This window comes from Eurytemora carolleeae, unplaced genomic scaffold (genome assembly GCF_000591075.1).
Source record: "Eurytemora carolleeae unplaced genomic scaffold, Eaff_2.0 scaffold18, whole genome shotgun sequence".
NCBI classification, from domain to species: domain Eukaryota; kingdom Metazoa; phylum Arthropoda; class Copepoda; order Calanoida; family Temoridae; genus Eurytemora; species Eurytemora carolleeae.
This window is the reverse complement of record NW_019396537.1, coordinates 518,009-532,272: the sequence shown is the minus strand read 5'-3', so window position 1 is coordinate 532,272 and position 14,264 is coordinate 518,009. Positions and strand designations below refer to the sequence as shown.

Genomic DNA, 14,264 nt, shown 5'->3' with positions numbered 1-14,264 from the left:
GAAAAATGGCTTTCGGATTTATGATGCAGAACAAATTAAGGAAAATGTCAGAATTTTATTCTTACGAAATTAAAAACGGCAATATCATCCTCGTTGTTACTCAGATAAAGGGTTCACCACGTTGTGAATCGTACATGCCAATGTATAAATAGAGGGTCACTTGAAATTACGTTATCGGTCCCTTTAATATATTTTATTTTTATAAAATGTGAAATGTTTAATTGAATTGAATTCAGTCCAAACCATTCTAGATAAATTGGTGGCAGCACTAGATTCAGATAGATGGATAGAGAGAGACATGGAAAACAACTTACACAGGTTGGAAATTAAAAAATTTTAAAATCTTTTTAGAAAATAATTTAGATTTTTAACTAACTTTGTTTACATATAACAATTGAACTTATTCATTTTTTGTGTGTGTGAAAATTTAAAGGGACTGTAAGCGTAATTTCATATAATCCTCCATGCAAAGATGGCAATGCCCGATTTTTAACAGTACCCTTGCAAAAACTGATTGCACAATTTTCACCGTTGACATTCACCCTTTCTTTAGTATAATATAGAATTTCCTATTTTCATTTATTTTGATAATTAAAAGGAAGATCGTTGTTTTTATATTAACAAAAGTGAAGGTCTGAATTAACTTGTATTGCATGAATCATTCTAATGGTAACGAGTATAATGAGTTCTAATGCGAAATAAACATGAAACTTTTTAATTCAAAAGTTTTGCATTTTATAAATAAAAAAATTATTTGTAACGAAAAACAATTATTTGAAATAGATCATGTAACCAAAAAAAACTAGAAGAATTAAAGATTGACGACTTCTTTTATACATAACCTACTTTAAAAACGTACTCGACTAACCATTTTAAGAAATGATTTTCTAATCAAATTAAATTGATATAATTAAAAATAGCAGAATTTAGTTACTAAGTTAAAGAACATAATGTTTTGGTAATGGTAACCCGCTATATAATGTACAATGTAAAATATAAACATACTTGTAAACTTTATTCCAGATCAAAAAAATTCATTTTTATTAACAATTTTATTTTGCAGAGCTCAAACAATTTATCGGAATCCATTCCATGGAGCGAATATAAAGATTGAGGCTAAGAAGAGGAAATCAAAGAAGAGATATAATCCAAGCGTGTCAGCAACAGCAACTGCTCTACTTTATAAGCTCTCATTGTCTTTTTCATCTGTCCTACGCAGACGCCAATATGAGGCGATTTGAGGTAAAGTGTGTTTATTAATATTGGGCCCATACAGATATTAGAAATTGTCCGACAAATTATCAAATCTAGTTGTACCGTCACGCCTTCTCTGCTTTAGTACCGGCTCGTGACCCCTGCGCGCTCCAATGGTTTAAAGGCGCGAGATTTAAATTGTATATATGCTTTCTCACTTAGTAGAGGCCAGGTGCACAGAGTGATGAGTCGGAAGTAATGCGCGCTTTCAAATCTATTCACCGATCAAGCCGTAACAAAAGTTTCCATCTGCCTTCTTTTGGAATGTGCGCACTGTAGGATCTTCATTTCTATTCAATTATGAGCCTAATATGCGCGCGTGAACGTTTCTTGATTATTTGTTTAAGTGAAGTTTAATCTAGTTTCAGGACTACTCTGGGCTAGACCTGGAGAAAACGGAGAATTTACTGAACCTACACCGAGAACGGGAAAATTTCCTCCGCCCAAAGTTAGAGAACAGGGTTGAGATTTTCCGTCGAGGATATGTTAGCTTTGAGGAACCTGGAGTAGGTAAAAAACAAAAACGAGTTAGTTTCTCACAAAGCTTCGGTGAAGAAAGAATGGAGTCAAACCAACATTTTCACCGATATTCCTGTTTAACTGAGACTCCTACCACTCCCAGGTTAAGAAGATGGCCTACTACTCCAGGTTTAACTTCTTCAAATACTCCAGATTGCCATTTGAGCACTCCTGAATCTTTACCCATGCCCCAGAGAGCCAGAAGTGAGCCAAGAACTCTCCAAATAGTTAAAAATGAGCCAAAATCAGAAAAGAGTTTTGTAAAGTCTCTTTGTCGATTTTATTCGGAAATATTCAGTAAAAAAGCGACTGAAACTAGGGAGGACTTATCCGTGTCGTTTACTAAGTACAGCAGTAGTCCCTTTCCTACCCGGAGAGGTTCAAAGCTTAGAAAAAGTTTAAGTTTAAAGGAACGACGAGATGATAATGTATGTTTGTTGACGGAACATTCAGATCCGGTCAGCTTTTCAGGATCAAATGAGAGAAAAAAATTCAAAAATAAACGACTCAGCATCGAACTTGGAGGAGCATTGGATCGAACCCCGTTACTTCAACTCGAACCTAAGTTCGAAAGTGATGAGGATTTACACGGTGCACTGTCACTTTTAGAAATGGAGGAAATAAGACGACAAAATGATTCCAATCAATCCATTTTTTCTCAAAGAAAATCTAGTCGAACCTCTATTCACGAAACCTCGAGAAGGTTTTCTCATATATCTCTCCAGGACGAAGATATCTCGGAGAAAACTCGACTCTCTCCGACTGGACGGAGTATGAAAAGTCAGGATTCTGGGTTTTCAGATACTGCTGAGAGTTCAAACCAGGATAGAAGGGAGAGAAGGAGCTTCAGCAATGAGAAGGAGGAGGTGGAGAAGGAGAAGGTAGAGAAGGAGGAGAAGGAGGAAAGAGACCTGGATAATATGTTTACTCCTATTTTGGGTTCAAGACAATACTTACTCTCACCTAGTCCTTACAGTATAGGTCAGTACGTTATTAAGTGAGTAAGTAAAAGTGTAAGTAAATGAATGAGTGTATGAAAGAATGTATTAATTGAGTGTGTGATTGAGTGAGTTAACGTGTGAGGGAGTAATGATCGAGTATGTGAGTGAGTGAATTAATGAGTAAGTTAAAGGTTGAGTGAGAGAGAGAGAGTGAGTGAGACAGTGAGAGTGAGAGAGTGAGTGAGAGAGAGAGTGAGAGAGTGAGTTTAAGTGTGAATGAGTGAGAGAGTGAGTGAGTGAGTGAGTGAGTAATTGATCGAGTATGTGAGTGAGTGAAATAATGAGTGAGTAAAAAGATGAAAGGGTGATTGAGTGAGAGAGTGAGTGACTCAAGTGAGTAAATTAATGAGTAAATGAATAAATACTAGGATGAGTGTTTGGATGAATGACTGCGTGAATGATTAAATGAATATTAAAAAACCACCAATGCATGTTTTGTTAAAATCCTAATTTTTTAATAAAAGAATATTAAAATCTTTCATCTTCAAATCTTTTTAAAGATTCTTCAAGCGTAAAGATCCCTGGAACAATAGACTTTGAATAATTTAGTTAATTATCTTTATTCTCCAGGAATAGGAGGAGTCCACAATAGTACACGGCCAGGAGAGCAGGGTTTATTCCAAAGTACTCCAGTGTCATCTAGTCTGAGGAGTCCTTTTGAAAGCACTCCAGTAAGATCTAGCGTAAGGGGTGTCCTGGAAAGTACTCCAGTGAGCAGAGTTAAAGGAGGCAGACTATCCTTGAGAAAATTCACCCTCGAACAAGCTTTAAACCAACCAAACCTTGAAACCAAACCAAACCTTGAAATCAAACCATACTCAACCCAAAACGAACCTAAGGGAACTCCAGTTAGCTTTGTTCAACACAAATTTGAGAGAAGAAACAAACTTTATCAGAGTCTCACCTGTTCAGTCCAACCCCTGGAAAATCGTCTTTCTCCTTCTTGCCGGCCAAGACGGACGATAAAGACAAGAAATTTTGCAGTTCCCATTCTCTCCTGTGTTAAGAATCCGGAGAAAATTTGTAGGTCCCGAACTCTTCCTCTTGAAACGTGCTCAACATACAACCCAGAGCAACATCGTGGTTTTTCACAGAGCTTCCGTGAGGCTCCTACTTGTACCCGGAGAAATAAACCGGAGAAACGTCCTTCTTTCGCCCTAAACCGATTTCTCCAGGATCTAAGTCCAATGCTTCCTCCGGTCCTGCCAGAGCTACACCATAGTGCTCTGGTTGAACTAGGAGAAGAGACGTTTACTCTCAACCTTGAACCTTGTTCTCCAAGAAGACCCCACACCAGGTAAAAGTCTACAACTTCTTATTTCTAAAACTAAAAGAAAATAACTACTTAAAACCAAAAAATCATCTTTTTAAAATCCACTTTATGTAAAAATAAAAGTTAAATGATATAAATAATTTATTTTACTTTAACTCAAGTCATGCAATATGAATAAAAAATTCCACGTTTTTTATAATTTAATGTTTGAATAGAAAGAGAAGTGAGGATATTAATTATTTATAAAATTTTGAAAACTTATAAAATTCAAGAATTCATTATTACATTATGTACTTTCACTCATTCATCTGAATTTGAACTGTACAACTCTTCGTGCACTAGTCAAATGTAGGCTTTTAAGGTAAATTTAATTGTACAAAAAAACCAAAAGATGGGAGTTATTCTATGACCAATTTGTAAGAGATTCATGAAGAGAACGAATTATTTGGTGTACAGCCTAAAAAAAAATTTAGCATTTTAGTTTTGCCCTTGCATTACCATATAAACACTAATATAATACAAAATGGCTATATTTATTTTCAACTGTTTACAATTAAATTCTCATGCTTGAAAAACTAGATAATACTTTTTTGAAACTTGATTCCATGATCTTCATGATCTTCGTTAGAGGCATACCGCTGATAAGTTTTAAGTTACAGTGAGCAGCCTCACTACATTGTTCTGAAGAAACTCCCAAAGAAGTCTGGTGTGGTCTAGAAAAGGCTGAATGTGATGAAGAAGTATATGACCTTTCCAGCCAAAGCGCATATTAGAGTTGAGATTATTTTCCACATACATAGTCACATAGTTTAATTCATTAGAAAATTCCTCTATGGTAAGCTGGTACCCGTCCACTAGGTTCATGCCAAAACAGGCAAAAACTAATTGTTCAAATTTGAAGAAAAAAACCAACAACTGGCAAATATTCTGGACAATTTTCTGTAACAAATATATTTAGGTCACTAAGTTTCTTCAGGACCTTGTTACTATTACGACCATCCAGGCCACCAGCATTGAAGCCATGGAAACTAATACCATTTTTCTTAAACCATTCTGATACAAGAGCTCCATTACAGAGAAGAAAAGAGCAAACAGTAACAATTTTCATAAGTAAATGAAGCTCTGGTGGCGGAATCACATCTAAGACTAGTTTTTCTTGCGGTTCTTTAAGTAGACATGGTTGGATTACATTATCAAATTGTTTTATATTTTTGTATCTGTGCCATTAAAATAGAGACAACTGTGTTTCCCTCCATGTGCGCTGATTCCTAGAATAATGTTGAGCAGCTTTAGATCTGAGGCTATATGAAATTTCAAATCGTGTAGATGAGTTTTAAGTTTACTCATTTTGTGATGGGATTCCGGAATATCTTTTACAGCAGCCATGTATATAACTTTTTTAACTGCAGTATCCTTTACTTTCTGGCTCTCTGTAGTTTCAGGTACAAAAATATTCATAATAAGTTTCAGAGATCCACTGCACCTCCATCGATACCGACCCTTACTAATGCATCCACTGGATCTATTTTTCTCATTCCACATATGTGAAACACTAATGCTGTTGGGCAAATTCCAGCTGGGAGATTCAACATCTTTTCATCATATGTCAGGATTAGAATACATTCGTATCATGGCAACCAACTTCTCCGCCTCCCCAGGTCCATTCAGATCTCCGCATTTCTGGTTCTTTATTCCAAATGTAGCGCAAATAAGTATTCTGCACAATATGTGCGATTTTATTTGATAAGGCATTATAAATTACTTTACAAAGATGTGTACTGCACACTGTGTACAGAATTATTTCGTAGATTTTCCCCCAACATTTCCCGGATTTGTTCAAATTTAAGGTAACTTTTTCAGAGAAAATAACTGTAAAGAACAGAAAACTTAATAAATTTAAATTCAAAATATATTTGGAGGCTGTACACCAAATAATTCGTTCTCTTCATGAATCCCTTACCAGTTGGTCATAAAATAACTCCCATCTTTTGGTTTTTTTGTACAATTGATTTACCTTAAAACCTACATTTGACTAGTGCGTGTAACGGTCTGTTTTGTCACTCTTCATGTACCGGCCTGTTGTACAAATCTTCGTGTATCGGCCTATTTTATCATTCTTTATGTACAACAGCCCACTGTACTACAATTCATTTACTGGCTTTTTGCACAATACTTTATTTACCGGGTGGTTGTACCTGGGGCTATTAACTTCCAACATTTCAAAACTGTAATTCTGTTAAACTTAGCTTTTTAAAAACTTTGCACTATTTTTATCCTATGAGAAAAAAGAAAGAACAAACCCCCGTGATCGTTTTTGATGCGTTTTGGTTAATTTTTCCCCCAGATATCTTGGTTAATTTTCCCCCAGATATTTTGGTTAATTTTTCCCCCAGATATTTTGGTTAATTTGCCCCACAGATATTTTGGTTAATTTTTCCCCCAGATATTTATGTTAATTTTTCCCACAGATATTTGGGTTAATTTTCCCCACAGATATTTTGGTTAATTTTTCCCCCGGATATTTATGTTAATTTTTCCCACAGATATTTTGGTTAATTTTCCCCCAGATATTTTGGTTAATTTTCCCCACAGATATTTTGGTTAATTTTTCCCCACAGATATTTTGGTTAATTTTCCCCCCAGATATTTTGGTTAATTTTCCCCCAGATATTTTGGCTAATTTTTCTCCGGATATTTTGGTTAATTTTCCCTCCAGATATTTTGGTTAATTTTTCCCCCAGATATTTTAGTTAATTTTTCCCCCAGATATTTTGGTTAATTTTCCCCCAGATATTTTGGGTAATTTTCCCCCAAGATATTTTGGTTCATTTTCCCCCAGATATTTTGGTTAATTTTCCCCCAGATATTTTGGTTAATTTTCCCCCAGATATTTTGGTTTATTTTCCCCCAGATATTTTGGTTTATTTTCCCCCAGATATTTTGGTTAATTTTCCCTCAGATATTTTGATCTTGGGGTGATAGTGTAAGAAAAGCAACATTTGAATAAACAATTATAAAATTTATGAAACTTCTCATTGTTTTGTGTGGAACCTTTAAAAGGTCAAAAACTCATTAAAACCGAACTTATTGCAACTTACTAACATACCATTCTTCTTGCACCGGACCGCTGTACCACTATTAGTGTACTGGCCTGCTGTACAACACTTTATGTACTGAGTAGCTTTACTACTATTCATATACTCTGACCACAATATACAAAGTTTTTGGAAACTTGTGCACATTTTTATTATAGTTTATATTATTAATATGTCTCTTTTTTTAGACCTATCTCCGGAGCTGTTGATGTATGGTTGGAAACCTTAATAAGATCGATGGAACCGGAGTGTATGACATATCTGCATAGTAAACCCGTTCTCTGTACAGAGGGGTACCAGGAGGAGGGTTTTAGTGCTGAAGGAGGATACCTAGAGAACAGGGTGGAGAAGATCATTGCAACTCATAGGAAACTTAAACTTCTTTAATTTTAATTGCATTTTCTTTAGGGATTTTGCTGCTCTGAACCTAGTCCAGATTAACAGAAAGCTGCGTGAGCTGCTCTCCTGGACAATTGAACTGCTCTCTTTAGTAAAAGCTGCTCCTGCACCCACTGCTGTTCATCTGAAGGATTTACCTGGGTTTAGGTCAGATTTAGAAATAATAGAATACAAATTTTTCTGAAATTTAATAAAAAAAGTTTAATCTTGAAAAAAATTAATCATTATTTGTTTTTGAAGGTCAAGTTCCGATGTTGGTTCCTGGAATACTCTGTTAGATAAGGTAACTATCTTTAAGACAACACATTCCGGAATTTCTTAAAATTTTTGAACGAGACATTTTTTCTAAAACTTTTGATAAATGTTGTTTGATTTATTTTAAAAGCACTCCTCACACCTCCTTTAAAAAATATCTTTAATACTTGTGCGTCGCCATATTGAATTTTTAATCTGCCATTTTTTTCTTTAAAACTTTCCAACTTTAGGTTGAATATCTTGGACATCGAGCTGATGAGCTTCTAACAGAAGCAGAGTACGCAAGATCCTGTACACAAAATATTGGAAAAATGAGAGAGATATTAGGTAAGCTTGTATTTTATTCTTTTATATTTTCACTGAATTTCACATCCCGTTTCCTGACTATACGGAAGATATGCTGTCTGTTTCCTTATATTTTTGGTTCCTTGCAGCTGTAAACTTGTTCCGTTTTTTTTCCAAATCCTTAAAAAACCATTGAACGACTTGATTCAACGCAGAAGACTTAATTCTATCTTGGAATCATTTTATTTAAAGAGTCTCAAGTAGTTTTTGCAATATTGCCCTTCGTGAGAAGCCCTGTATCTAGGGATGTTAACGTTTTCATTTTTCAGAAAAACGATCGTTTCGTTATGATAACGACGACGAAAAATCGAAAACGAAACGATCGTTTTTAAAAACGATCGTTTTTTAAAAAGTTCGTTTTTTTAAAAATGGTCGTTTTTAAAACGATCGTTTTTCAAAACGCTCGTTTTTAAAAACAATCGTTTTTATGAAATTCGTCGTTTTGTTAACGATCGTTAACGACGGAACTTCGTTAACGATCGTTAACGACGGACCTTCGTTAACGATCGTTAACATAATTGTCAATAAAAAAAAATTTCAAAAACGATCGTTTTTTCAAAAACGATCGTTTTTTAAAAAACAATCGTATAAAAAACGATCGCAAATCGTTTTAATAAAAACGATCGTTTTCAAAAACGATCGCTATTCGTTTTCTAAAAGTTTAAAATGAGTGGGTCGTTTTTAAAAACTGAAAACGAAACGATCGTTTTTGAAAACGAAACAAAAAACGATCGTTTAACGATCGTTTAACGATCGTTTACAAAAACGATTAACAACCCTACCTGTATCATATCAAAACATAAAACCTTGGAGCATAAATCCAGGTTCCAAGGCTGTGATTTTTTTTGTCAACATTTGTTCCATTAATGTTAATTTTCCATGTATACAGTGGATATCGGAGAGGGTCTAGCTCAGCTAACCGACCTCTACCTGGAGACTAGACTAGCACCAGTAGCGAGAACCATCAGATTATCAGCTGTTCATTCAAATATACAGGTGCACATGGAGATACTAAAAGGGAGTAGGGAAAGGGATAAAGGGGAAATGGGAGAGAAGGAAACGAGTAGGGGAAATGATAGGGGGAAACGTGAAGAGGTGAAAAGAAGAAGACATGAAAAGGTTGAGAACGGGAGAAGAAAAAGGGGAGAAGGGAGAGCAGAGAAGGGAGAAGGAGAAGGGAGAGGGGAGAAGGATATAGAAAATGTAAAAATTGCTGAATAAATCTTATAAGTAAAGTTTTTGTTTGTTTCTAGTCTTGTTTGAGGTTGCTGGTTGGGTTTGGAGGATTAGATTACTCTGAGATATCCTTGATACTCTCCCGTCTAGATACTGTTCGATCCCTGGTTGCTCTAGCCGTCTCATCACAGAGCAAACATTTACGGATTCTTGCTCTTAGAGCACTTAGCTCAGTTTGCTCTACACAGGAGATGATAAGGTGAGGGCATAGNAATGGGGGGGCGCTTTTTTGCATGAATATTTATAAAACCGCGCCCTTGTTCATCAGCAACTATTTTCCCACACAAAAGATGTGGTTTAAGGTTGCACGATTTATATACTTATTAAACTATGAATTTTATGTGGGTCTATAGTTTCCAGATTTAATGAAAAAAGTTTTGAAGAAAATCTGTTTTTGCAGAGATTTAGAGGATTGCGGGGGAGTTGAAGTAGTTTGCGGTTTCCTCACTTCTATACCTTGTACACAAACAAAGGTAAAATAAACCTTGTACACGAACAAAAGTAAAGTTTCCTAACTTCTATACCTTGTACACAAACAAAAGTAAAGTTTCCTAACTTCTATACCTTGTACACAAACAAAGGTATAGTTTCCTAACTTCTATACCATGTACACAAACAAAAGTAAAGTTTCCTAACTTCTATACCTTGTACACAAACAAAGGTAAAGTCTCATAACTTCTATACCTTGTACACAAACAAAGGTAAAGTCTCATAACTTCTATACCTTGTACACAAACAAAGGTAAAGTTTCCTAACTTCTAAACCTTGTACACAAACAAAGGTAAAGTTTCCTAACTTCTATACCTTGTACACAAACAAAGGTAAAGTTTCCTAACTTCTATACCTTGTACACAAACAAAAGTAAAGTTTTCTAACAAACTTTACCTTTGTTTAATACAAAATGAATGAGATCAAGCCAAAAAAGAAAAAGAAACACGATATTCAATTTGCCATAATTGAACGGATCGTGTAGAAGCCTTAATTGCGGCCGGTCTCTTTAAACTTCTGTAATTAACCCGCAGATTATCCCTTTAACAACTCAAATTACAGCTCTCATACTGATAATTACCTTTAAACATGAACAAGCTTTATTCATTATAATAATGATAATACTAATTATTATTATTATTATTAATATTGTTATTGCTATTCATGTCATTATTATTGTTATTGTTATTAATATCATTATTATTATCATATTATTTTCATTATTATTATTATTATTATTATTATTATTATTATTATTATTATTATTATTATTATTATCATCATCATTATTATTATCATTATCCAGGTTGAATGTGCTGGGATTTTGGCACAAATTACCTCCCCCTGGCTACTTCAAGATAAGAGGTGAATATTAAGCTGATCAAACTGTTAATTTTCCTATTTTGATAAAAAGAAATAGCTCTAACCTAATATTTGAGTAGGTTATCTCCCAGTTTTCGAACCTGGATTCCTCAAATCATTTCTGGTCTTGTAAACCTACTCCAGCAGTACTCAAACCCTCTTGAAGAATCTACCAGTAGTTGTGAGCACCCTGAGCAGCAAGGATCTCCGTCCCGTCCTCTCTCCCCTCTAGAGCTAGATGGGGAGCAGCTGTTTCTAATCTATGCTGCTCTTTCCCATCTATGCTGCTTGGAACCTGAATCCACAAAACTGCTGATTAAAGAGAATCGAATTCGAACTTTAATATTTGAGGTATTGATATACACATAAATAAAGTAGTAATATCGGTTGTTCTGTTTCTTTGTAAGTCCGATCTTGACTTAGGAACCCCTTGACCGACTGCAACGACTCTGATTTATATTTTAAACATTGATATATAGTTCTATATAATAGTTCTATATAAGGAGAACCCTTTTATACCCAAGCGCGCCAGGCGGGCCTATCTGTAAAAAGGGTTCTCACTGTATAGAACTATATATCTATGTTTTGAAAAAAAATCAGAGTTGTTGCAAAAATATTTTATTTGGGAACTCGGTGGAACCACAAGAATGTTCTTAGCTAAGTTTAATATGTTGTTTAAATCTTCAGGCGAAGCTAGTGTATACATCAAATAGATTATTAAGTACAATAGGTGGCAACAGAGAAATTAACCAATTATGCACGACGTCACAAGTGTCAAATATAACAAGGAAAACGAAATTTTCTCACATTAATTGACATATTTTCCAAGATTAAATAAAAATTTTTTAAAACAGAATCTACAGAACACATAAAATTGCACTTATTTTACTGTAGGAAAAGCACTTTATTCTAAAATTATCACTATTATTGATGATTTTGTCGGACACAAAAAACTGAATTGACACCAGAGCCTGAAATTTAAAAGAGTATCGTTGAACGAAACTCCTGAGTTTTCTTTTTGGGGTCTTAACACTTGTGTAGATTTTGTTTTAAGAGATTCGAAAAAAATGGAGACTATAAACAAACTGAATTATATAATATTTCATAACAAAAATATCTATTTTCACAAAACTCCCTAACCCCGTTCATAAAACCCGGGTTTTAGAACTGGTTTTAATAACGATACCCTGTCTTAAGTTTTGGGCTCTGTGATGACAGAATACGACTGTACTGAGAGTGTACAAAATCTACGTTGCCATCTATTGTACTAGACTAGAATCTATTTGGTATACATTGATAATTAAATATTGTTACAAAGCGGTCAAAATATTTTATCGTTTTTAAGTAACATCCTTAAATTGAGTCCAACCTTAAACATATTATTTGTGGCTGCTTACAAAATTATGTCTACACTCCCTTTAAATTATGTCTACACTCCCTTTAAATTATGTATCCACTTTCCTTAAACTGAATTTGTATCTCCTATAGGTAGGACGGAAGAACTTGAGCTCTGTAAACCTTGTGGAGCAGTTGATTAACATCCTGGAGGAGCTGAGCAGAACGGAGAAGGAGAGGATGAGGACGGATGAGAATATTCTCCGGTTTCTCCTAAACCAGGTTCAGAACGAGGATCACAAGTTTCAGAGAATTCGAAATAAATCCGCGTCAATACTTACTAGGTAATTTTTATAAATCTAATCCCCCCTCCCTTGTTTATCTAATCCCCTCGCCCTTGCCTAACTTTCCCTCAATTAAAAAGTTAAAAATAACTTTATTTAATTTTTGAAAAATGCAGCTAGAAGAAACAGATTTTATTAAGATTGTTAAAAAAATGATTATGAATTTATGATAAAAATAAAAACATTCAAAATGTTAATCTTTCTTTTTTAGTCTTGCCAGTACACCCTCGGTGTTCAATGATGTTCTTCTGAGCGGTCAGTTGGCGCAGACTGCTCGGCGCGCTAGTCGTCGGTCACGTGTCGTGACCAGTCCCTTGAATAAATCAAAGAAAACTCTCAGTCAGTCTGATCAGCTCGCTAGCTCCCACTGTGTTGAACGCCGGACCAGTCCTGGATCTAAACAAGTTGAACGGCGGGCTAGTGTCATATTGAAGCCAGATGACCGGCGCGCTAGTTCCACTTGGAATTCAGTTGACCAACTTGCTAGTAGTCCACTCCTGGCGACCCAGTGTGGCCGATTAATGCAATCTGTTGGGAACTGTTCTGTTTACAGTTTTTTAAATGAAACTATACAATTGTAGACAGCTATAGACATAAGTCTGCATGTAGACTTGAAGATTTGAAGAAATATAATAGTAATATATATGCTTCACCGATCAATATAGATATAATATAAAAATAATATATGCTTATAGTCACTGTTAAAATATAATATAATTTCACAATTATTTTTTGTATTAAGTTAGCTTTTATCATTATTTTTTTCCGTTCGTACAATTGCTCCGTTCGAAAAATCTATAAAATTTTGCCAAATAGCATTTACAAAAGGAAACTGAAAACAAGGACATTATAGTTTTGAAATATATATGTCGTGGGCTACAAAAAAGTATAACTGAGTAAGTATGGTAGGACCAAAGGCCAAAGGGGGTGTTTTTTCATTTCTATCGTTCATCGTCCGTGAACGAACCATTTCGTTTATTTTTTTCAATCGTTATAAATAATTTTGTTCGTTCTAAAAAATGTTCAGTCATTTTTCATCAATTTCGTTCATTCTCTTAATGAACGATCGTTCAGTAAAATCGTTTTTTCAGTAAACAAGCGATCGTTTTATCAAAAATTTGTCGGAAAAAATCGTTTGATCAGTAAAAAATATTTTTTTAAAAACTTTGTTCCAAAAAATCGTTCGTTCAGTATAAGAAGATCGTTTTTTCAAGTTCGTTAGATCGATTTATTTTATCACTTTAAACGATCGTTCCCCCATCCTTCGTTTTTTCTAAACGACACCATTAATTTATTAATACAAAAATTTATTTCGTTTTCAAAAATTTTGTTTCGTTCACAAAAACTGTGATCATCTCTAATTTCAACACTTCAAAGTCCTGTCTTGAAAATTGATGCATACATTTCAGAGCTGTCTGGATCTCTTTGTGCACAATGACAACTCTAATTTAAGTTTCCGGTCCATGCTTTGTCTATAAACATGGTTGGAGAAGGGTTAATTTATAAATTATAAGTAGATTCCACGACCCTTAATAATTAAACATTTTCTTGATCAAGAAATAGAGAAGATATATCTAGTTAAGTTTGAATTATATTTTCTTTTCGAATTAATTTTTTTCATTGAAAGAAAAAAATTTATTGTACAAAATGGAAGGTATAGTTGAAAAGACTAATGGCACAGTTTTATAACCCCTTCCCAACCCTTCCGACCATGACACTTCTAAAACCACGGATTTTACTATAATTTGATTTTAATTCATCTGAAGGAAAATGAAAGTGTTTAAACTGTTTAAATCCGTTTCCCCCAAACCCATGGCATTCATCACTTTAATTACACCCATTCAATCTACCCTCCTTC

At 34.5% G+C, this 14,264-nt stretch overlaps 2 protein-coding genes across 2 annotated transcripts; both read left to right on the top strand.

Annotated features, from left to right (window-relative positions):
* The first annotated feature begins 223 nt into the window (after positions 1 to 223).
* LOC111705052 (uncharacterized) lies at positions 224 to 7,529 on the top strand. The gene is made up of 5 exons (XM_023477479.1): positions 224 to 318; positions 1,064 to 1,242; positions 1,617 to 2,754; positions 3,345 to 4,071; positions 7,331 to 7,529. The coding sequence occupies exons 2-5, from the start codon at positions 1,228 to 1,230 to the stop codon at positions 7,527 to 7,529; spliced, it is 2,079 nt and encodes a 692-aa protein (XP_023333247.1). The 5' UTR covers positions 224 to 318; positions 1,064 to 1,227.
* Positions 7,530 to 7,556: 27 nt separating this feature from the next.
* LOC111705073 (uncharacterized) lies at positions 7,557 to 13,070 on the top strand. Its single transcript, XM_023477506.1, has 10 exons — positions 7,557 to 7,688; positions 7,782 to 7,824; positions 8,027 to 8,123; positions 9,031 to 9,137; positions 9,395 to 9,576; positions 9,778 to 9,850; positions 10,672 to 10,730; positions 10,808 to 11,078; positions 12,216 to 12,406; positions 12,618 to 13,070. The coding sequence occupies exons 3-10, from the start codon at positions 8,108 to 8,110 to the stop codon at positions 12,985 to 12,987; spliced, it is 1,269 nt and encodes a 422-aa protein (XP_023333274.1). The 5' UTR covers positions 7,557 to 7,688; positions 7,782 to 7,824; positions 8,027 to 8,107; the 3' UTR covers positions 12,988 to 13,070.
* Positions 13,071 to 14,264: the final 1,194 nt, after the last annotated feature.

Coding starts and splice junctions, on each gene's coding strand:
- LOC111705052 (XM_023477479.1), top strand. Junction 2,755..3,344: donor ACCTAGTCCTTACAGTATAG/GTCAGTACGTTA, acceptor TTTATTCTCCAG/GAATAGGAGGAGTCCACAAT. Junction 4,072..7,330: donor CCAAGAAGACCCCACACCAG/GTAAAAGTCTAC, acceptor CTCTTTTTTTAG/ACCTATCTCCGGAGCTGTTG.
- LOC111705073 (XM_023477506.1), top strand. Junction 9,851..10,671: donor TACCTTGTACACAAACAAAG/GTAAAATAAACC, acceptor ATCATTATCCAG/GTTGAATGTGCTGGGATTTT. Junction 12,407..12,617: donor TCCGCGTCAATACTTACTAG/GTAATTTTTATA, acceptor TTTCTTTTTTAG/TCTTGCCAGTACACCCTCGG.